General features: G+C 45.5%; 1 protein-coding gene across 2 annotated transcripts in view; it reads right to left on the reverse strand.

Moving 5' to 3' along the window:
* Window positions 1-21,764, reverse strand: part of NPHP4 (nephrocystin 4) — a 111,987-nt gene that overhangs the window by 52,255 nt on the left and 37,968 nt on the right. For both annotated transcript variants that reach the window (XM_075018163.1, XM_075018162.1), the window contains exons 8-11: window positions 16,819-17,000; window positions 15,869-15,995; window positions 4,975-5,157; window positions 2,367-2,505 (exon numbers count right to left, since the gene is read on the reverse strand). In XM_075018163.1, the coding sequence (XP_074874264.1) occupies window positions 2,367-2,505; window positions 4,975-5,157; window positions 15,869-15,995; window positions 16,819-17,000 (631 nt within the window). The remainder of the gene's footprint in view (window positions 1-2,366; window positions 2,506-4,974; window positions 5,158-15,868; window positions 15,996-16,818; window positions 17,001-21,764) is intronic.

A 21,764-nucleotide genomic window follows, 5' to 3' on the forward strand; every position in this document is an offset into this window, starting at 1 on the left:
GCTGTTGCAGATTATACATGCCTCTGTTTCCAGGGAAGGCCAGCCACCCTCCCTGACAAGAGCTAGCCACCCTACAGGCACAAACAAGTTAAAGCTGATGCTTTATGCTGTAAAACATTTACTAACAGATGACTTTTTCTGGCAGTTCCTCAAATACAAATAGTCTTTTAGACATCAGTAACACCACCATATTAATAAGGTAATAAACTCACATATTGCTGTTTAAACAGGCAGCTCAGTGGAGCACAATCTGCTTAGCACACCCATAGATAAATTGAAAAAGATTCCAAACAGCAGAGAGGAGTGACTTTCAATGAACGAGGAAAATGTTTTACAGTACTTCCCATGGTGAAACTATCCATTACATCATTCCATATAAGGAGACGCTGCTGAAATGCGCATGCTCATTTTGCCTAATTTTGAACCCAGTCCAATACTGTGGGTTTGAAAGTTCAGCTCAAATTCTAGCATATTAGGTTTGCGTTCTGCTGAGCCAATCTCAGAAAAAAGAGCAGCAGTGGAAGAAAACAGGAGCTTAGAGGGACCAGGGTTCAGAATGCTCACAATGGACCTAACTCTCAGTGAAGTCAAAGGGAATTTTACCACCATCTTCAATAGGAGAAATGTGGCAGAATAATTTTGAAACTATTATCCGATAGTCTATTTTAGCTGCATATATGTGCACCCAATATCTCTAGGGTACCACTTCTTCCAGATTATCTTGTGTTCCTAATGAACAGTGAGGCCCTCCCTCTATCTAGAAAAGGTTGGATGTCTTTCCTTCTTTGTTAAATTGATTCATGCTCAAGGTAAAATCCCTGTGTTTAAGTGACAAGAAAAGAGGGTTCACAGATCATAATTACACATTTTTTTTCTCAGCTAGACCCTGGAACGGAATACACTTGCATCACAGGTACTTGCTGATTAAGTAAGTGGTGTTTTCACATCTTATCAAGCACCGTTAAATGAGGTTGTTTATTCAGCCTACATCAATGACTCAAACCACCTGGAGGGCCAAGGTTTAAAGAAATAAATCCTGCTGTTACACAGGACTGATACAATTCAGGCAGTTGTCAGAAGGCCTCTCCTTGAGGCTGCAAGCGTTCACATCTCCACAGCCCATGCTGGTCTGAAGATACTGGGGATGGAAACTTTATTGCACAGACTTCCTGCCCTGCAGATTCCTTCTCCCAAGTTCAACAGGAGATAGTCCCTAGTCACCCACATTCATAAAAACCTCAAGTTCTCAACAGACTAGTTATTCCCCAGTGACTGGGAGGGGCGGGGCCTCAGATGGAAGGGGCAGGGCTGGACCATCCAGCCTCAATGCACCACCTGGAGTGCACTATACTGCCCTCTTCTTTCTTCCCTTCTCCCTCACCAACCCACGCAGAGCATAGCGCTCTCATTGTGATTCAATGTGCCTGGAGCTTCAGGCACTGTTGAATCACTGGGCCCCAGGCAACTGGCCATACTCCCCTCCTCCCGCATTGGAGGCCTGCCTGAAGGTAGTGTCACCTCTTGGCCTAGGGCTTGGGAATGACCAACACATGCTCATGTCCGTCGCACAGCTGTGGTCAGGCCTCATGGTGGCTGAGCTGGTAGTGAGAGTTTGCCCAAACTTCTCATTCCCAGGCATGGGCTAGGCAGGAGAGATTTGGTCCTTTGTCTCTGCACCAAGCAGCCCCCAACAGGCTCACCCAGTTTTATACAATGTAGCAATGTGCCCTGCCAAATGGCCCCAATGGCCCACCTGGCCCAGTACCCTGCCTTAACAGGAGCCAGGTCAGACACTTCAGCAGAAGATGCAAGAGACCGCATGCTGACACACCCTGGAACAACCTGTTGTTCCCTAATGCTCAGCAGACTGTGGGGGTTTTATGTCTTGACGCATGTAGGGTTATACCCTGTCAATGTGTTTTTACCCTGCCGTGGATGTTCATATTGTCTATTGAAATGCCAAGTCCTTTGTTAAAATCCTCCTATGCGCTTGGCCTCTACAATACCTTTTAACGGTGAGTTCCACAGGCCAGTTATGTGTGAAGTAAAAAGTATTGCCATTTGTCTCCACCCAGAGCCTGTGCATAACTTTGCACAGCTCTTCCTGCAAGTGAGAGTAGCAAGGAACCAACTCCCACACTATCCTGCAGTTTCACAGGCAATATGTTCCCAAGTTCTATACTGTTGCAGCTGCATTCTGCACATTTAAAAGCAGCATAGAAAGTGAGAATACCAGAAAGACAACTGACATGAAAATCAGCTTCAGTCACTGCTGTGGAGTCTGTGCATGCATGTGTGTTTTCTTTTGAGCAGAGACTGAAGCCATGCAATGTGCTTTGAAAGTTACCAGTCTGGAAAACACTCACTCAGAGATAGTGTGGATGGCTTCGCTGAGTGTACTGGCTCTTCTCTGATGTTACGTAGGGAATCTGTAAACGTTCCAAGATGTTCCTCTGCATCAGTGGAAAAGTGGAACTGTACAGTGCCAGACTGAACCTGCTTCACCTGAAATTTAAACAGATTCAGAAAAAAAATATGGTCTCTGCCTATCCTTTATACCTGCTTTCTGGAACAAAAAGACTTCTGTTGCCATGCATCCAACAGTTAGAATAAAAAATTGATGGTATGCAACTGGGGGCAGAACTAGCAATAGATTATTTTTTAAAAAAGAAACAGGGTTTCTAGAAAGCTTGAGTTCTGCCTGAAAGTTATTTTTCTTCAGGAAAGAGGGTTGTGAAATGACACTAAACTCTAAAATTATCAAACTGTCCTCCAAATCTCAGGTAGGATGGGATCACGACCCAAACTGTAACTCTGATTCTACAAACTGGAGTTGTTGGAAGAAAGAAAAGTCTCCTCTATACAAACAACTTTATGTACAATTGGGTTGGTTTGGTTTCTGGCCATGTTACAGCATCACAATGTTGTTTGTGTACTTTTTCACACACGCTGGTCGGTTCATGAACCTGTTCTCTAGAGCAAGAGTAAACTTTGGCTTTCCACTACAAGACCACCGCTTGGACAGAGCTCTAGTAAACAGGGCTGGATAAACACAGAAGTAAGCAACATGTTGGCAAGTGTTTTGGGGAACAAATTTATTAATGCACAGCATGATTCCCCAAACAGTCCCTGGCACCAGTGGAGTTACCAAAAAGGGGCAGCAGTTCTCCCATTACTGCATTACACAAAAAACACTTTGGACCCCAAAAAGGCATGTTGCACATTTCCCAGGGTGGTCCTGCTAATTAGACTGGAATGCTGCTGTGTTCTTGTAATAAAACAGACCAAAGTCTTCCGCATCTAAAACTCCCTTTAAAGGGAAACCTTTTCTACATGTAAAATAGCCTTCAAATCTCCTTTTGAGCAACGAGCATGAGTCCTGTCTCGCTCAGAAGAAAAAGGGAAGGGGAGACTGTAGCTACTTTGTTCTCTCTCATGAATCATTCCATCCGCAGCTAGTGAAATGCACTCAGCCCCCAGCCGGAACGGATTCATTCTCATCTAGTTCCTGAGGCACACAATCACATTCCAGGCATTCCCTTCCAAGGCCCGCACTGTGTTGACTAATTACAATTCTTTTCTATTGTTTCTCCATTTCCATTTCGAATGGATGGGTGTGACTGTGCTGTGCAGCACACAACATTCATTCTTTAGCTACTGTATTTTGATGAACTGGAGCAGACTCTCCTATGGATTTCCATGGTGTATTTCAGATCAGAATCTAGCTCCTAACCTGTCAAACTGCCAACGCTCAAATGCTGGAGGAAGGGTTAAAATGGGAGATGGGCAGCGTGTGTGTGGTTAAAAAGCTGACCCACAAGACAAACTAATTTCTTTATCATCTTCTGCATTTTCAGTGCCTCCTAAGCTCCTGAGCTCAATGATACCTTGCAGCAATGAGTTGCACAGGCCAGTCATGTGTCAAGTAAAACTTGTTTCCTTTTCTCTTTGCCCAGAACCTTGCACAGCTCTTGCTCCCAATAACGGCTAGCAGTGAACCTATTCTTACACTATTCTGAAGTCTCACAGGCAATACCTCCACCCAATTATGGTTAAAACTATAAAAAAATCATCGAGGAACATATATTTGTCAAAAGCCTGCACCCTTGCCCAAATCTTATTAAATGCAGCGTCAACCAATCTTCATTCAGACTTCCCAATTAGAGCCATGAAAAGTCCTGGGAAAAGACTGTATGTGCAACAGAATGGACTAGTAAAACTACTCAACAATGTTTGCAAACTCTCCTTGCCCCATCCCAAACCCCACTGGCTGTGATGTGTAACAAAGTTTAAGTAATATGCACACATCTTCCCACTCTACTTACAGTTAAAACAGAGCACAGGCTGCAGCGCCATGGCTTTTCCCCTGTACAATGTGCAACTGCAAACGGCTCAGTCCATTGTTATAATGGAATTCTGTACAGACAGCATCAACCCCAGTTGCTTGTTCTGCTTTCTGGTTGCCTGTTATGCATCCCTAACCACAGGACTTTACTAAGCCACTGCACACTGGTGGCTTCCCTTTGGCCTTTCTAATATCCAATAACAGCTCCTATGGGTGGGAGGGTTCATACAGAACAAAGTGCAAGCTTGTCAGAGCAAGAATTGGCACCTGCTATTTTTCCATACATCATGTAGCACAACAATGGCTCCAAGTGTGATGGAGGGCCTCCAGACACTACCAAAATAAATAACTTAACACAGTATCTGATAGTGCCCTTGTCATAAATAATGAATACTAAACAGCTGATCCAGTAAATGCACAATGAGTCTTTTGTGATGCATTATTTTTACTTCTTTCCTCAGGTGTGTTCACCTAACGGCTGGGTTGCACTGGGTTTGGGCAACTTAGCAAGATTCTTCTACAAAGCTTTTAAAAGAATGAGAAAGTGCTGAGTCATGAGACCACTGAAGGCCTGCAAGGTGGTTCTCTTGCACCTTTATAAAGGAGAGCCCCAAGAAGCTTCTTTTTACCTCTTCAGAGCTCATGCTGGCGGGAGGCATCTTATAAACTAACACATGGCTGGGGTTATGCTGGGCACCTCCTTGCAATGGTACGGTCACATCCATCGAACTCGAGTCCAGCAAAGGATTCCAAACAGCCCATCGGATGGAATGCATATAGGCTGCTTTAATCAAAGAGGAAATGGACAATGCCTAGGGTTAAAAACAGATGAAAGCATAAATAAGCAAAGATGAAGAACATTTGGTATTGTGTCATGACTATCTCTGTCTCACTCTATACAACTGTCATCTAAGAAGGTCAAAAACTTACAAGACAAAATCAAACAGGAATTGGCCATTCCATTTTTCTACTGACAGAATGGTGACATTCAGCTGTCTTTAGCCACCTTTCACTGAAACCTCATCACAGCTGACGGGCCAGTTGAAATATCGGTTTTCTGTGTGTTTGGATTTCAACCACACATAATAGTCAGAATGGACAGCATACCAGATCATAAGCCGGGATCTAAAATGAACACGAATGCATATATATTTCTGCACAACACATAAATATTAGAAAAGAAATTGCCCTCTCATCTCAACTGCAGTTGCAAATATTTGCAAATATTTTATATGTCTAGGCCTCTACTAGTTATAGATACACAGTTCTTGATATTGAACAGACTGCTATTGCATATCTGAAGAGCCCTAAATCACTGCATGTGAACACTGGGTGTTACAGGAAGCTGAGATACCCTATTCTCCCCTCTACCACATTGAACAGTAATTTTTCCAGCTGAACAACAATAAACACAAGGGACACAATAAAGGACTATGAATGGCAGTCCTCCAATATTAGGGCACCATTCAGAAAATGCATATCATCTGCTATCCCAGGATTCTGCCCTGTAGTCACGTATTTCCCTTTGTGACTTCAATATTGTATCTGCAGCTTCCTTTGTTTTAAGGCAGTTTTGAGGGGTACTATTTTAAAGCAAGTTATCTGTCTTTCTAAGCCCACACTGCTCATAATGTAAAGTATTCTCTTCACATCACTGAATTTGCAAGTTCTATAAGAAGTACCCATATTATCTTTCTGTGTTAAGAGGAGCCATTGATCCCTCATGAAGAACTGGGAATAGCTTGTTTCCTGCTAATCGGAGACTATAACACTTAGATTTAGCACAAATTTTTGGTTGTGTCATCTTCATGCTTGTTCCTGGGCATATCTGCATGAACATGATCAGCTGTCTAAGATCACATATCAGTTCAGAAGCAGAGCTGGGGATAGTGCTGCCTCCTAGTTCCATGATTTAACCATTGGACCACACTTATCTCTAGAATGTTTTATTTTACAGCATTATCCGCAAGGGACGTGTAACAAATCTCTTCCATGTGTTACTGCTGCAATCAGTCTAAGTGAGAACTGTACTTCATACTCTGTCACATGACCAAACAGCCTTTCCCGCTTTGTTTTTGGATTAACAGCATGCAACACTGTCCATACCTTAGGCTCACAAACAACAGCTCCATTTCACCTGCACTGTGGCTATCTGGCAGCGTTCCCTGTTTTTAGCATCCACAGGTGGAATACATTTTGTTATATGCATGATGACGTGCAGATGTGCACCACCCATACAAAAGCATGCTGCCCCTGTGACTAGCTGTGAGTGCTCTGCTAATTATCTGGGCAACACCTGAATCTCTCCTGGGTGGTCACCCAACCACTCAGCCTGGAAGGAACACTGCTAATCAAGCCAAATTTCAACCCAGAGACAACACAAACTTTGCAGATCAGGGTTTACAATGTGCGTGTCAGGACTAATGCTGCTGAGGCATTGTCATCCTTGCCACAATCAGTGGGACAACATTCCCCATGATGACACATTGTCCTGCATGGACAAAGGGATTTGTTTTCTGATGCAAGGATCAGTGAGACCATTAAAAACAATGTTAATTCCTGCAAGGAAATGGCAGTATAAATAGCATGCTTCAGAAGAGATACTCTGAGATGGGGAAATGTATGCTAAAAAAGCTGATAAAGGGTTCTGCTCAGACAATCAGTGTAAAAAACCTCTCCTGAAAATCAGGCAGTAAAGAGGGGTATGTATAAAAATTAAGCTTACAGGTCTGCAAGTGTCTGAAATCCCTCTTGGAGCTTCCTGCAAAGTGCTGCTCATGGTACAGAGGACCCTGCAATTAGCATGGAGATTGGCTTGGGGATTAACCGCTCTGCATAAAGGGAGTTCAGAGGTTAATTGGGTTCACTTTGAAGCCGCGGATGTCCCGGCTTGATGGTTTACCACACACTGGCATGTCAGCTGGAGACAAATCCACTCTCTCAAGCTCAGAAGCCCTTTCACAGACTCTCGGTGGGCAGCAGAGGACAGAGTGTTGCCCACATAGCACAGGTTGGCTAAATGAGGTGACGCTCCAGTCTGTATCATATGTGTGAAGTTGGTAGGCAGGGAGAGCTGCACTGCCAGCGTCCTGGCACACCGCAAAGGAGGGAGATGCAGGCAGGTAACCTGCCTCCATATTACAGAGCTTGCTGCAGTCATGGCTGAAAGGAGGGACGTTGTCATGGGCATGTGAAAGGGCTCAAGACATATTTAAAAGCCCCCACGTTGTCCTAACCTTTCGCCTGCCTGAGCCAACAGGAGCTTTAGCCATTCCTAGGCCAATGCTATAATCCCACCCTTCTTATTTTCTGGATTGTTGGAAGCCCATGCAGCAACAACCACTTCCCATCACCTCGTTCTGAAAGCAATACACCCACTGGGGCCATGCAGCAAAAGCTTTTCTGTGGCAAACAACTCTTTAGGGCTTCCTCCTTCTTTGCCTTGTTCAGAGCCCCAGGTAGCCTCAGCACTTCAGTGATGACAACAAGGGCAGAGAAACTCTGAAGAAGTTTGCAGAGGCTCCATTTTTTTGACTGGGTTTATTCTGCCAGCAGCAAGACTCTATGGCCTAGGCAGGAAGTGGTGATGAATTCCCCTTCCCGCACAGCCCCGGGAGAGTAGCAACTGTGGTTGAAGATTTGTTATTTGCCAGCATCCTCAAAGACTGCAAGCTCCAAGCACAAGACTGAGCAGCATTTGCAGGTGTGTTCACAAATCTCCATTTGTTGCCTAAGGCATCAGAGAATGGAACTGGGAAGATTTTACCTCTCATTTGGCCCATATCAGCTGCCAGCCAAAATGGAGTGGGTGAGGAGAGACAGCTTTCTCAGCAGCTAGAAGATAGTGCAGCCACACACCTCAGGCCCCTCAGAACTAGATCTAAGACCAGCTTCCTGGAGCCACGCAGTCTGGCCAAACTATTTAAAAGCTAAATTAAAATCTCCCCTTGAGAGGTGGGAAGAACATGGCGGCAATTCCCAGCTCTCTGGAGTATCACCTTGGAACTTGTGAAGTTACTGGGATGAACCTGAGAATGTCTCTGGATGCACAGACAGACGTGACTCTGCCCAGGCCCTATTGTACAAGAGACCACAGCACTAACCCACACTACCATAACTCTTAGCAGGCTTAGTGGAGGGCACGGACTGACTGAGCCACGGAGGCTCAACAGGTCCCCTAGAGGACAGCTTTAAAGTACCTTGGGAAAGAGACAAGGTGGAAAAAGCATGATGCTGCTGTTGCATGTGCCACACCTGTTCCACAGCTCAGCAGATGACTTCTGCCCACAGAGCTCTCAGGCAGGCACTCTCTCCCAGAACGAAATACACGCCGAGTCTTTATTTTCTTAGACCAACACCGAGAACGGGACCTTAGGCTCAAACAAATGTAAGGGGTTTTATCACTGCAAAAATAAATAAATACAGATCTGCAGTCAGACACCCAGACCTCTGCAGATCCTCAGGTTTTAACTTTTTGAATTAATTGGAGCCAATATCTAATTTTCCAATTGTATGGTTCTCTTCTCTCAATCAATACAAATCCCATCTGCCAGGAGGGCACGTGTCTCTTATATAAATATCCATTCCCTCCCAGTTCTGCTTTGGACAGCTCTAATGAGAGAAGACATTTACTGCGTTATCAATGACCCTCTCACAGTCATCTTAGCGGGACAATTAGGGACTCATAACAAATCAATTGCTATCGATTAAGCTGCACATTCTTATTACAACCTAATGACTGGAATAGTAAAGGATCCCTGTTGGTGACAGACTGCACAAAACGTTGAAGCCGGTGCTAGAAAATTGAGAGAGAGATGGTCAGGATGTATACATTGAACAGGGCAAGAGGAGCAATTTATCAGTTCCTCATGATGAAATTCCCCTGCTGTCGGCCGCAGGCAGTGCACGCAAAACAGACCATTTTAAAATCCCTTGTCTCCCTGAATTCGATCATCTTTATCCAAGCCATTAGGGCCTCAATTTACTTAAATAAGGCAAAAACAGCTCATCCAGATAGTGCTGGTTCTCAGGGCTGGATCATTTGAATGCAAACCTATGTGCTCACACTCTAACAGTGAGTTAGAAATGCAAAGCACTGGATAATTCTACTTTAGTGGCTACCTTCTATTAAGGTATTAGACACAGTTATTACAGGAAGTTGGACTTGTAAAAGGGCATCTTGCATTAGTGAGCTTTGTTTCGATGGAAAACTCAAAAAAAAAAAAAGTTACATACGTCACCAAAAAGCAAAAATGTTCTTATTTCAGATTTAAAGACTATAAACATAACCTACCGTGGGCTGTACCTGACCTCTCCTTGTGATAAAAAGTTTAGACTTGTCTTCTTTACTCCTAAAGATTGACTCATTCATTATTTTACATATTTATGTATCTTGACTATGAACCATCACGGGTCCTAAGTACACACACATTTAAAATCCATTCACAACAAACAAACATCCAAAACCTAACGGCTTCTCAAACCCCCTGGCACTCTCCATGAAGCTCAAATTCTCCTGTCGCAGCCTGAGTCCCAAACACTCATATCCCTCCAGGGTTCAAGACCACCAGGATAAAATGGAGGACTGCAGTACACAATCCTATCCTAGTGTTCACACCTTGCAGAGAGCTCTCCCATTGCAAGCCTAGACCTTTCTTCCAAAGCATGGCTGCTAAGAGATGAAATCCAGGCCCAGCAACCAACACAGGTGACGAAGACAAAGCTTAAAGCATTCCTAAGGAACATTTCAGTCCCTAACATCAGATATTTTTATATAGCATAAACTGGCCTTATCCTACCCGGTATTTCAAGGAATGAAAAACTACCACCTCTGCAGGGGAGAATGTAGCTGCTACACTGCATCAGATCACTGGCACATCGTGCCCAATGTCCTGCTGCCGGAAATGGCCAATGCTTGCTATTCAGGGGACAGATGAGAAAAAGTTCAGATCCTTTCCCATCACTCCCACCACAATATGTGAAGTCTTATCCCACTGAAATAAACTCAGTTCCCCCCATTCAACGTTGTGCCTAGGGATCAGGCAATCACATGGTTTAGGGCACAAGGAGGTCACGTGTGGGGTTGGTATGGAAAGGAAGTTATTGCATGAACCCCCATTACAACACTGGTCTCACGGAATTCATCAAAGGCAATGAACAAGCTTTCTCTCTGCTGGCCACAGTTTGTTATTGCTCCAGAATCTGGACTGCAAAAACTGGATTCCATCATTTAAATGTGTGCACTTGTCCTGATAATGTATGATCACTTGCATGATACCAGCACTGGGGGTTCAGTCAAAGTAGGGGAAGTCCGGTGATTTTGGACTCCTAGGAACAGTCAGAGTGAAACTCACAAATAGGGTGAAGGGATCTAACAAAAGACCAAGGAAGGATGAATTATTTTTCATAGTGCAAAAATTCAATTTTGTGCTAAAACCTAAAGAAGAATTAACTTTTTAAAAGCTGATATTCTCCAAATGAGCTTGCCAGAGCACTCCAGCACTGCTGCAGGCTAAGTTGCTTCATGTACAGCAGGAAAAAAATAACATATAATTAGAAATATTGCATAAAACCATTTGTGCCACTTCACGAGGGACCATTGAAAAGCACTTTGTCATTTTGGTGGGCGATGTTTGCCTACCTGCCCTACAGAGAAACAGCTCTTTAGAAGCAAGATGGGAGCTACAGAAAGAGCTATTGTTTGACTCTGAAAGATACTTTATAGTCAAGTGTAATTTTCGCTCAATGTTTCATAATGTTCCAGCATAGCATTAAATATTTAGATCAACACAAGGTGGGAGTCAGATTCTCAATTAGCTGTGATTTTATCACAAAGGGATCTACATTAAAAGCCTGATCAGACTCCAGCTGAAACCTCCCATTGACTTCCACGGGAGTTGGATCAAGCCCCCTAAGAAACAACCACCACTCTCTAGCAGAGTGGGGTGACTCCTGAAAAGCTATGTTCGTGCATGTGTGTTCAAATTCTGCAGTGCTCATCAGGTCAGCCATGTTCCCGCCACTTTGCTACACACTCCAGGAAAAGACGGACACAAGTGGGTTTTGCTCACACAATTGTTTGGAGAACGCCTGATTCTCATATACTTATGCCTTTGTGCAGGAAGAGCTATTTGCTAGACTCCTTTTTAAGATGGCTCAGTGGCCCAGACCTGGAGAATGAACCATTTGAGTGACCAATAGAATGAACAGCAAATAGACTAAATCAAACAAGTGGAAAGCTGTGCAGACTACCTGGAGAACACTGAAGCATGGATTCATGCACAGATGTCAAGAGCATGAATCATTCAAGGAAAGAACAAGCCACTAAGTTCCCAGCTAATACGATTTATGTCTCTTAATTTGACTAACCCTCCTGTGGCAAAGGTCCGGCTATGCCCGGGTGGCCCTGTGTTTCTAGGCAGACAGTATTTGCCTCAGAAGCTTGCTGAGTCCCTCAGCATAGCCTCTCACCCTTCACTAGCAGTCAGGGTCACAGCCTACTGAGCCATTCTCATCACAGGCCAGTCAAACGAGTTTGAGGATGAACCCCTCTTTAGTCCGAAACTCCCCTTTCTGGGGATGGCCTCCACAGTGGTGCAGGGAGGGCTGGGGGGAGCCCAAGCTGACTCTGAGCTCTAGGTTCCACCCAGGAACCCTAATGGCAGCAGCAGCAGGTGGTAATTCCTCCTTCACCAGAGCAGAAGATTCTCCCTGAGCTGCTTCCCCAATCAATTATTCCAAGTACCTTTCTCCTGGTTCCTGGACACAATCTTCCCCAGTGCACCTCCTCACTCCCAGCCCTGGGCCTCCAGGCCTCCTGGAAGGGAGGTTTTTTAAATTAGACACAGCAGGTCCTTAATGGGCTGCAGGTGTTCTAATTCACCAGCTGCTTCAGGCAAGTTCTTAAATTAGCCCCAGGTACTTGCCTGACTTAATGGACTTGCAGCAGCCTCTGCCTGGTTGCTCAGAGAACAGAAAACTATTCACCCAGGCTACAGCTATTTTGAAATAACATAGCTGTCGTCTACACTGTGCACACAGAATTTTGAAATAATTTCAAAATATGGGTGCGTTATTTTGAAATAAGCGCTATTAAGACATGGAATAGCACTATTTCCAAATGAGCCATCATGGGTTCCAAACGCAGTATGTCAATATAGCACTGTGTGTCCAGAAATGCTATTTCAAAATACATTTTGTGTGTAGTTTCAAAATGGCTGTTTCAAAATACCTTATTTTGAAATAGGGCTGCCTTGTAGCTGTAAGTCCCAGCGGCCAGTAAATCTACCTTCCATTAGACTTTGGTAGCCCATTTGACCGGGTCTGCCACACAACCTTCTACTTGGCTGATGAAAGTGGGGACAGAACAGCATACAGCTATTGCGTTCAACGACATGAACAGGTAAATAAGTCCGCCACTTTTAACATTTAGCCTCACTCAGCACTCGTTTCAGCAGTAGCGAAGAAAGGCTCTTATTGGCCTGACAGCCTGGTGGGGGCAGGTCCAGGGAGATAGGATGGGACATTTTAGACATATCCATGAGGGATGGAGCTAGTGATGCTGCTCCTTTGCTCACTCTCTATCTTGCTAGATTCCTCCTGATGTTGTGTAGAAGCCACATGCTTCCCAAGAGTCAGAACAGCACTGACAGTTCCTCCTCTGCAGAGTTAGTGCAGTTTCCAACCTACACGGTAACCATGCCAGGTTGTGAGTTCTATTCCTGGTGGCCTTGTCCTTGCTGTCTGATTAGCCGACAATGGCCTGTGTGACAACTCAGGCACTACTAAATGCTCTGAGATATAAAGTATTCATGGGATGCCTCACCAGACAATTTTCATATCTGCAGCCACCTATGGAGAAGGAGCAGCTGCATTTTTATGTCGAAAGGTGAGAGCCTGGGGGGAGGTGATGGCTGATTAGGCAAAAGAGTGGAAGTGGCCTTTAGTGACTCTTTCCAGCAGCTTAAGTGTATATATGGCTCATCAGCAACCAGAGGATTCCTTTCCAGTCCCACTGCTCAGACATTCCTAAGGCCATGCAAGACACCGAGGAACAGGTGAGCACTACATTCAAGCCACTGCCTAGGTGCAGAATAGGACAATGGGTAAACAGACAACAGCAATCTGCTGGTGCGGAATAAAGTGGCGTGCCACACAAGCTACTCAGCTGTCAAAGCACATTTAGCTCCTTGACTGGACTTGTTCCTACAAGCACCTAGAATAAAATAGACTAGAAAGCCACTTCCACATTTAACTGCAGGCCTATAAAGTTAACAGAAGAGAATGAACTGAAGACTGAGAAACCAAAGCTCTTATCCTCTGGGCCTTTGTTTAGAGAGGGTAGGAGAAGCCATCACCTGAGGGCTTTGGAGATTCAGGGAGAAGGGCATGAAATGCTCAGCAGGAGAATGAAGTCATTGCTGCTGTCACAAAACAAAGTGACCTTCGGGCAAACAGATAAGGAAGTGTCAGGTAGTTTCACAGTGAGACAATCAGAGCTGTTCTCCAAGTCAGAGCTGCTAACTGCAGAACACTGAAGGCCAACCTGAGAAATCTAGTCAAAATTTCCAGTTTGCAAGACTGGAGACACAGAGGGATCAAAGTAGATAATGTAATTAATAAAAGCAGAGGAATCTATAAGTAGCAATATCAGTCTTGTTAGGCATTTTCACCAAAAGAAAAGTCTGTTGCGTGCTCTTTGAAGGACCCCTTTATTGGGGGTGCTTTTCTTCAGGTCTGTGCTCAATGTCTGTTATGTTGCAAATTTGAGATTTGTAGGCAATAATAATTTTTTAAAAAACTGTTTTCTTTTCCTCGATGCACTTACTGGGTAAATAGATTGCTATTCAGGAGTGCTGAATTGTGGGGAAAAGCAAGGGAGGAAAACCAGAACATTGCCAAGTGCAATTTCAACACCTAGGACCCCGTGATCATTTGTATTAGTGAAAAGGATCAATTGTGGTAGAAATAATTATCAATAGGGAGTTATGTGTGACAGTGAGTAAAACCTCTAGTTCAGCTGACAAACCAAAGAAAGCATGTAGCCCTGAACCATGCAGAAATTGAGCAGGGTGAGATAAGAACTCTTAAGCCCACACAGCACAGATGCCCAAACCAAGAGCATGCTATGAAATAGCAAAAGTTGTAAGAAGAAAGAAGCTGGCTCTGCACACACTGAGGCCAGTGGGAGTTTTGGACACTGACCAAGGGCTTAACAACTTTCTGGCCTACAATCTCAGCAACTTCTGGGCAAAGCCACATCTTCCTTTTGGGGATACACAACTTCCCCTCTGTACAGAAGAATGACCCTTGTCTGGCTGTTCATTTGAATCCAGTACTCTGTTAAGGTGAAACAATTCTATTAGAGACTTCATGAAGTATTATACAGCCTCAAAAGCAAGGTAAGAGGAGCAGTACTAACAAAACAGCTTACCAGGGCTTAAGTATTTCAGAGAAGGCTTAAAAGCCACCAGATTTAACAAATTGCTTGCAGTATGTAACACTCAAAACAGCTGTAAGTCATCACAAATACTACTGGAGACCTTAGCACAGTGTATATATGCTTATCGGGGGAGGTTGTAACACCTGAAATTTGTGACACAGTTATGATTCATAAAGCTCCAAAAGGTTTCTTTCAGGAGTCTTGAAAACAGGTTTCCCCTAATTTAAAATATCACTGCACCTCCTGTATAGAACAGGTTAAACTACACTGTAGTATTAAAGTTGTCTTTATGACAGGTGTCGCACAACATATATTTTTTATCTGAATCATTCTGTGCACTTTAGCAGAAGGTCAAGCTAAAACATGGAGCCTATCACTTCAGGCCTTTTTTGCATTAAGAAACTTTCTACACACTTGTTCCTGAGCTTGATTTTAAGTGTGTTCTGGTGATAAAATGAAATATCTATGCAGCTCTGAGAAGAATGGCTTCATTACAATACATGTAACCTATAATTTTGAGTTGCGAGTATCTGTCTGTTCAATTTTTTCTCTCGTCTAGTCCAAGAACACTAGTTTAGTGGGCTGAAGGGGCTAAAATTACTACCCGGCTAGATGACCTGCTGTACAATTCAACTTTTCAATGACGGGAAAAGCCAGGTAATAGCAAGAAATGACTCAATTTTTCCTTACAGGGCTCAATGTCTTAACCTTTCCAAAAGGAACTTTTCCATAGATGGCATGTGCCTGAAATACCTGCACTAATTACACACCAGCTAAGAATAGCTCAGAAGGAGCCATTCGTCTATTGTCTCAGTAACAGATGACTGGAAAACTTGGTCAGACTACATAGTTACGCAGTAGCATTCTGGCCTAGCCGATAGAGATTTATGTTAATTAAAAATGTCACCAAGCAACCAGAACAGTGTCAAGAAGCTGTTTGTGGCCTTTTGGGAAAATACGATATGTAATTAGTTAAGGAATGTCAACAACGCTGGACATGCACAGCCTGTAAGTTCTTTGGATCCTTCAGAACACAATAGCTAACAGAAAATGTTCATCCTAAGTGTTACAGTCATTCATACCTTCCTGTCAGCTCCACTTGAGGCACAAAAGACATACTCCAGCTGGAAGATGATTGCGAATGCCGGGTGACGGACCATCTCAGTCAGATGAATGCGGCTTCTCAAAACCAGAGCTTGACCTACCATGCTGCATTGGAACGTAACAAAACTACAGATTAAACAGGGGCTGGTTACGACTGTCCTGCTGAAAATCAGCTTCCAGATGACCCTGAATGCACTGCATTCCTCACTGGTGCTCTGTGTGGACTGGGTGGCACTCAGCACAAGCACAGTTATAGAAATGCTTAGGAGTTATTTGTATTGTGCAAGCATCTAGGAGCCCTGGGTATGAACCAGGACTCCCTCATAATAGGGGTTAGATAAACACAGAACAAAATCATGGTCCCTACCTTGAAAATCTTGCAATCTATGAGCAAATCTGATCCAGACCTTGGGAAAGTGCTTCTACAGACGCTCCTATAAGGTCAGTTAATTCACTAACATTTTAGCTCCCCAGTCAAGGCTTAGAACAGCAAAAAGAATGTGGGTGAACTGTTACCAGCCCCTGAGGAACATTCTTCTCTCAAACACCCACGCTTGTTCCACCTTGAAAACACCATGCGCCTTTTTCAGATAAGCTCAACTCATTCAGAGCCTTGGGACAGCTGAGCCACAGTGGCTAGAGTGGACCCAATTCTGCAACCTCCTCAGCTCCCTCTGTAGATGGGAAGGAACTCAGCAACAAGCAGGATGGGGCCCAGAGCTTGTTCATGAACCTGGTCCCTTGGCCTGACCCATGTTTCCAATCCTGATTTCTCAGAACTGGAATCCAGGGTATGCAGGCAGGAAGGCCTCTGCTGTGCCAGCCTCATGGACTGCAGCCCATCTGAGTGGCTTGGAGCACCTTAGGGCAGGCAAGGGCAGACAAAACCAGCCCCTCATTGACACTTGCTCATCCTTCAGCCTCCTACCTGGGTTTGGCACTGGGGCCTTGTTTCCTATGGAAGCTGGCTGAGCGTCCCCGGGCCACTTCGGTCTCCGGCACTACCACCGCCACCTGTGGTGTCTGAACAAAGCGCAGGCCGTTGTGGACCCCAATGTGCAGGCGCCGCTCCTGGATGATGACTTCACTCACATTCACTGCTGAGCTATCCTGGGAAGCAGGCCCACAGAGCCACAGTTACACCACAGGCTGCAGTCATGAACCCACAGGAAACACAGGGCCATGGGCTGGGAGCAGGACTTATCTCTGGCTGAGGAGGCAATGGGAGAGGAAGGAATCCCTCTACTTCCCTTCCCCCATCAAAATATGGCAGTGGAACAATACTGCAGAAGTTCCATTGTTACGGCTGTAGCAGCTCTCAGCCTCCAAAGTCCCAGCCCATCTCCATCTCTGCTGGGAGCAGCAGGAAGACCATTGCATGAAAATTGTGAGCACCCATAGTGCTTAGCTATGCATTTCATTGGTAGTGCTCAGCATCTACCCTGGCCTCCCAGATCTGGCCAGCAGGGATGCCCGCCCGTGGCCTTGGAGATGTGTACCTTTCCTTTTTCAAATGGCTGAGCATGCAAGTAGTACTGTTTGCATCCAGTGGATGCCTTTAACTTGCAGTACATGCTAAAGTACTTCAATGGATCGGGGTGAAGTGCTTAGTGCCTTGGGAGATAAAGCCCTCAAACAGGAGATGTCCCAAGAGGACATGGAGCAAAGCACTGCAAATCCATTTTCTCTTGTGAGTTATGTTTGCTGTTTGCCCAGCTCCCATGCTTCTAGCCAACAAAGTGGCATTTGGAAGATCAGACAGGAAAATTTAGACAATTAATCATAAAGTCACAAAAATGGAACCTGCCCTACAGTGATTGCTAGATATTAAAGTGTTTAATCTTAACAGAAAATCCACAGCAAATATGACAAACAATCAAGAATTTTCCTCCCAGTCATTATTGCTTACTAAATTATATGATATTTGAAAACAAACATTAAATCTTAAAGTTCTTTTATCTTCCCATTAATCAAAACAAGATGACCTAACTACAACTTATTAGTGTTTGAATATTCAAAACATAAACCACAGAGTACAGCTGCCTGGTGGTGAAAAAGAAAACGAAGAAGTAAAATGTTCAAACATAATAAAATTACCTTCATGGTGGAAAACTAGCACATAGTCCCTAAAGCAATCTTGTGCTAGTGCCATTTGTATAAATGTATCCATTCTATACAAAAACAAAGCAATGGAGTTAACATAATTTTTCTTGGTTTGCTCCTTAAAACTTAAGTGATCACCTGCTTTTTGTCTCTCTTGTTTTAGAAAGTTTTCAAAATACTTTTGTGGAAAAGAAAAAAATGAAAGTATTGTGTCTGTTGTGAAATACACAACCCAAAAACATCCTGGCCCTGGGCTAATTTGCAACCTTTCACATTCTTGGTCATCTAGGACGGTACGTGGTAAATTGCTGTCATGTAAGATGGACACAGATAGAGGACAATACAGTCCATCGTGCAAACATGCAATATTTTAGCTTCCCGGAGTTTAGGGATTTTATTTTAAATCATGGGGTGGGGGAGTACAGAGAACTTCTTTCTGGAAATGTGGCTTTTGATTGGCTGCTTTAAAGGAAAGGATGGTTTGGAGGTTCCTAGTGATAGGAATGTCGGAATCAGAATAGTAGAAGCATTTGGGGCCCAGCAATCAGCTTTTATTAATTCTATCCCAGAAGATACTGGGCAGCCTCAACTCTAACTGTCTGTACCGGGAGTCGGGGTACTCAGCACCTCCGAGGACTGGGCCTGTGAAGAGCAGGAGGAGTTATTTCAGAAATTTTTCAAGTGATTAGCAGGCATGGCACTGCAGAGCCCACCTCTTCAAGCAGGCGAGGCCCCAGAGCCAAAGCAGCCAATGACATACCCAACGTGCAGAAGAGCTCTCCTATTCCAAGATGGCTTTTTTCATTAATCTCATCTGCAGCATACTCCAGAAAAGAAAACTTTGGTTTCAATTACAAGGTAATAAAAAGCCAGCGGTGCTACGGTCTGAGCTGCAGGGAGAGATGGGTACTGCCATGGAAATGAGCCAGGCAAAGTGTCTCAGTGCACCAGCTGGCAGGGCTCTGGTAACCCAGGATCAGTGCCAAGAGCTGGCAAACTCACTCCAGAAAGGCAATGACCCAGGTTCAGACTGGGCCTGGCCTGTAAGTTGCTGCACCATGTGGGCAGTGGGCATAGGGGCCTGCTCCAGGGGCTTCTGGTATACAGGCACAGCTCCCGCCACAGTTCCTCTGGAATGCAGGGGGCAGGCAGGATGCAGGAGGCGCGTGGCATGCGCTGTGCTCCTCATCGGCAGTCGTTGACCCACATGCTGAGAGCTGGCTCAAAGCCAATATGCCCTTAGAATATGTCTGGAGCTTTTCACAGGGGTGACTTTCATCTGGCATGTGCTAGGGTGGCAAATCTGGCTCCAGGGTACAGAATTCATTGTGCACTGTGTGGTCCTTGGATGTCTGCAACACGATGAGTTGGCTGAGACATCTAGCAAAGGAGGGTGAAAAATAAAGAGTGAAAACTCCTAAACAGAAGCAGCAACTTCAAAAGCTGGGGAGGAAAGCAGCTTTCCACCCTCCAGCTTTCCAGGTGTGGGTTTTGTGACTTCCCCCCTCCTAGCCTCCAGCAAGTCCCACATTTCCGCAGTATGGCTTTCTGAAAGCTTGCTGAGAAAATAGCCCTGCAGCGCTGTGTGTAAAACAGGCAGAAAAATGCCTAAACAAGTGATCATGGGAAGCCCTAAGAAAGAAAATGAAATTGTGAGAACAAGGGAACTGAGAGGATTGCCAGGCCCCTGGGCAATGTCCCAGAGGCAGCTCTGGACCCCTGGAAGGGGCGAGCCCTCAGGCAGAAGGGGTGGGGCCTTATGCAGAAGAGGGCAGAGCCTCAGGCAGCCAGCCTTCAGCACCACACTGACCACAATGCACCCTCTCCACGCCCCGTCGGCCCTCAGAGCCGGCCGGAGCACACAGCATGGGGCTCTGGAGAGCACCACACAGCTCTCTGGCAGCAATTCTAACAGGTCCAGGGCTCTAGGTGCTGCCGCTGGGCACTGCAGAAGCAGACCCCTCCTGTTGGTAGGCCTATGGTGAGAAGGAGAAAAACCATTTCAAGTTTATCCCCCCTTGAACTAAGCCAGACAGCCCGAAAACACCCTGGGCAAACCCTGGGCAACTGCTTCTCCTGGCTTCTCTCTGCTAGCCAATACCCTTTTACATGAAAACCAGGAGCCAATGTTGAAGGACTGAAAGACCAGGTCTCAGGGCAGCCCTCTGACCCACCTCAGAAACCCAGAGTCAATGTCTGGGAAGCACTGCAGAAATGGTTCCTCCCTGGGCCAGGGTACTGCTGTACACCAGGGGAAATGGCTGACCTGTAAGTCCCTGAAACATTAGTTTAAATATGGACTCAGCACTTGTCCCTAATCCCTCCTTTTGAGCCATCTGGGGCTTTAAGAATAGGGTTGGGACTCCCAGGATTTATATCACAAATGCTGCATGATAGCTTGGCTGCAGACAATACCAATACCACACTCGCTGGACTGCTGACTGCTCTCAAAACTGACAGCTATGCATGCATCTCTGCTGCCTGCACTACCTCCACATACAGCAGGGGTTGGGCATTTGCTCCAACCTCACCCTGATTCAGCTGTTCAGAGCAAAGGCTTCTTCAGTACACGTCCTGTCCGCTGTCTGGCTACAGGTCTCAGGCCAGCTGTAGCCCAGCTAGCCATTGCAGTCAGACAGAGGGGTAACTTTTCCTCCTGTTCAGCAGAGCAAATGGGAGGAGCCTGCCAGAAAAAGGCATGCCAGCACCAGCATTCCCTGGCTCCCGTTTATTGCCAATAACCTCTACTTTGTGGCTGAAGACTCCTGGGCTGTGTACCATGACCAAAGTGAGGCTGGGACAGAACCTTACAGGAACAATGGGAACAACGTTCCGCCTAATGTTTCCCACCCATGGGCAGAATACATTGTGTTCTGTGCACCACCTGTAGAAACACCGGCTGTGGCTCTTGGCGCTCTGCTAATCAGCTGAGCACCACCTGCATCTCTCCTGGGCGGCCACCCAAGTGCTCAGCTTAGAGGGAGTATGAGAGAGTCCAGGTGCTTTAGGAAATTCTAGTGGCCATTCAGTAGGCCATGCTACTTGCTCTCAGCCAGGGCTGAGCCAGTGCCCACCACTGGGCTAAGGCAGAGGTGGGCAACCTGCGGTCTGTGAGACATTGTGTTGACATTGAGTGTCTGCAGGTACTGCCCCTCCCCGCTCCCAGCAGGTGTGATTCTGCAATCCCAGCCAGTGGAAGCTGTGGGAAGTGGCAGACAACATTCCCTGGGCCCCCATTACCAGGAGGCACTGCCCCCATAGTTCTTATTGGTTGGGAACACTGAACCATGGCCACTGGGAGCTGCAGGAGGCAGTGCCTGTGGACAGCGAGCATCAGCAAAATGCCCTGTGGCCTGCAATGAGATTACTCATCAGGTTGCCCACCCCTGGGCTCAGGGGAGGTTGGCACAGTGTGGAAAAAGATGTGAACCCTAGGGTGCAAGACCTGATCTGACGTGCTTCCCACAAGGATAGGGAATTTACTCCCTTAGTCCTGGCCAGATTCTCACTTGACCCATCATATTACACTTCCCTTCCCAGCCCTTCAGTGAGATAAGGGTACTCCACACACACGCCGGCTCCGAACTGCTGTGCAGCAGCTCCTGTGTTTCACCTCAGAGTTTGCACTTCAATGATAGGCAAAGTGATTCATAGGAATGATTTATCCATTTGTTAAGCAAAGCTATTAATAGGCATCTCTCTGAAAGCCTTCCTATCAGTGTCTGTTATTGCCATGATAACTATACCCAGATGACAAAGGAGTTAGAAATG

The sequence above is a fragment of the Carettochelys insculpta genome, chromosome 23 (assembly GCF_033958435.1).
Source record: "Carettochelys insculpta isolate YL-2023 chromosome 23, ASM3395843v1, whole genome shotgun sequence".
Lineage (NCBI taxonomy): Eukaryota > Metazoa > Chordata > Testudines > Carettochelyidae > Carettochelys > Carettochelys insculpta.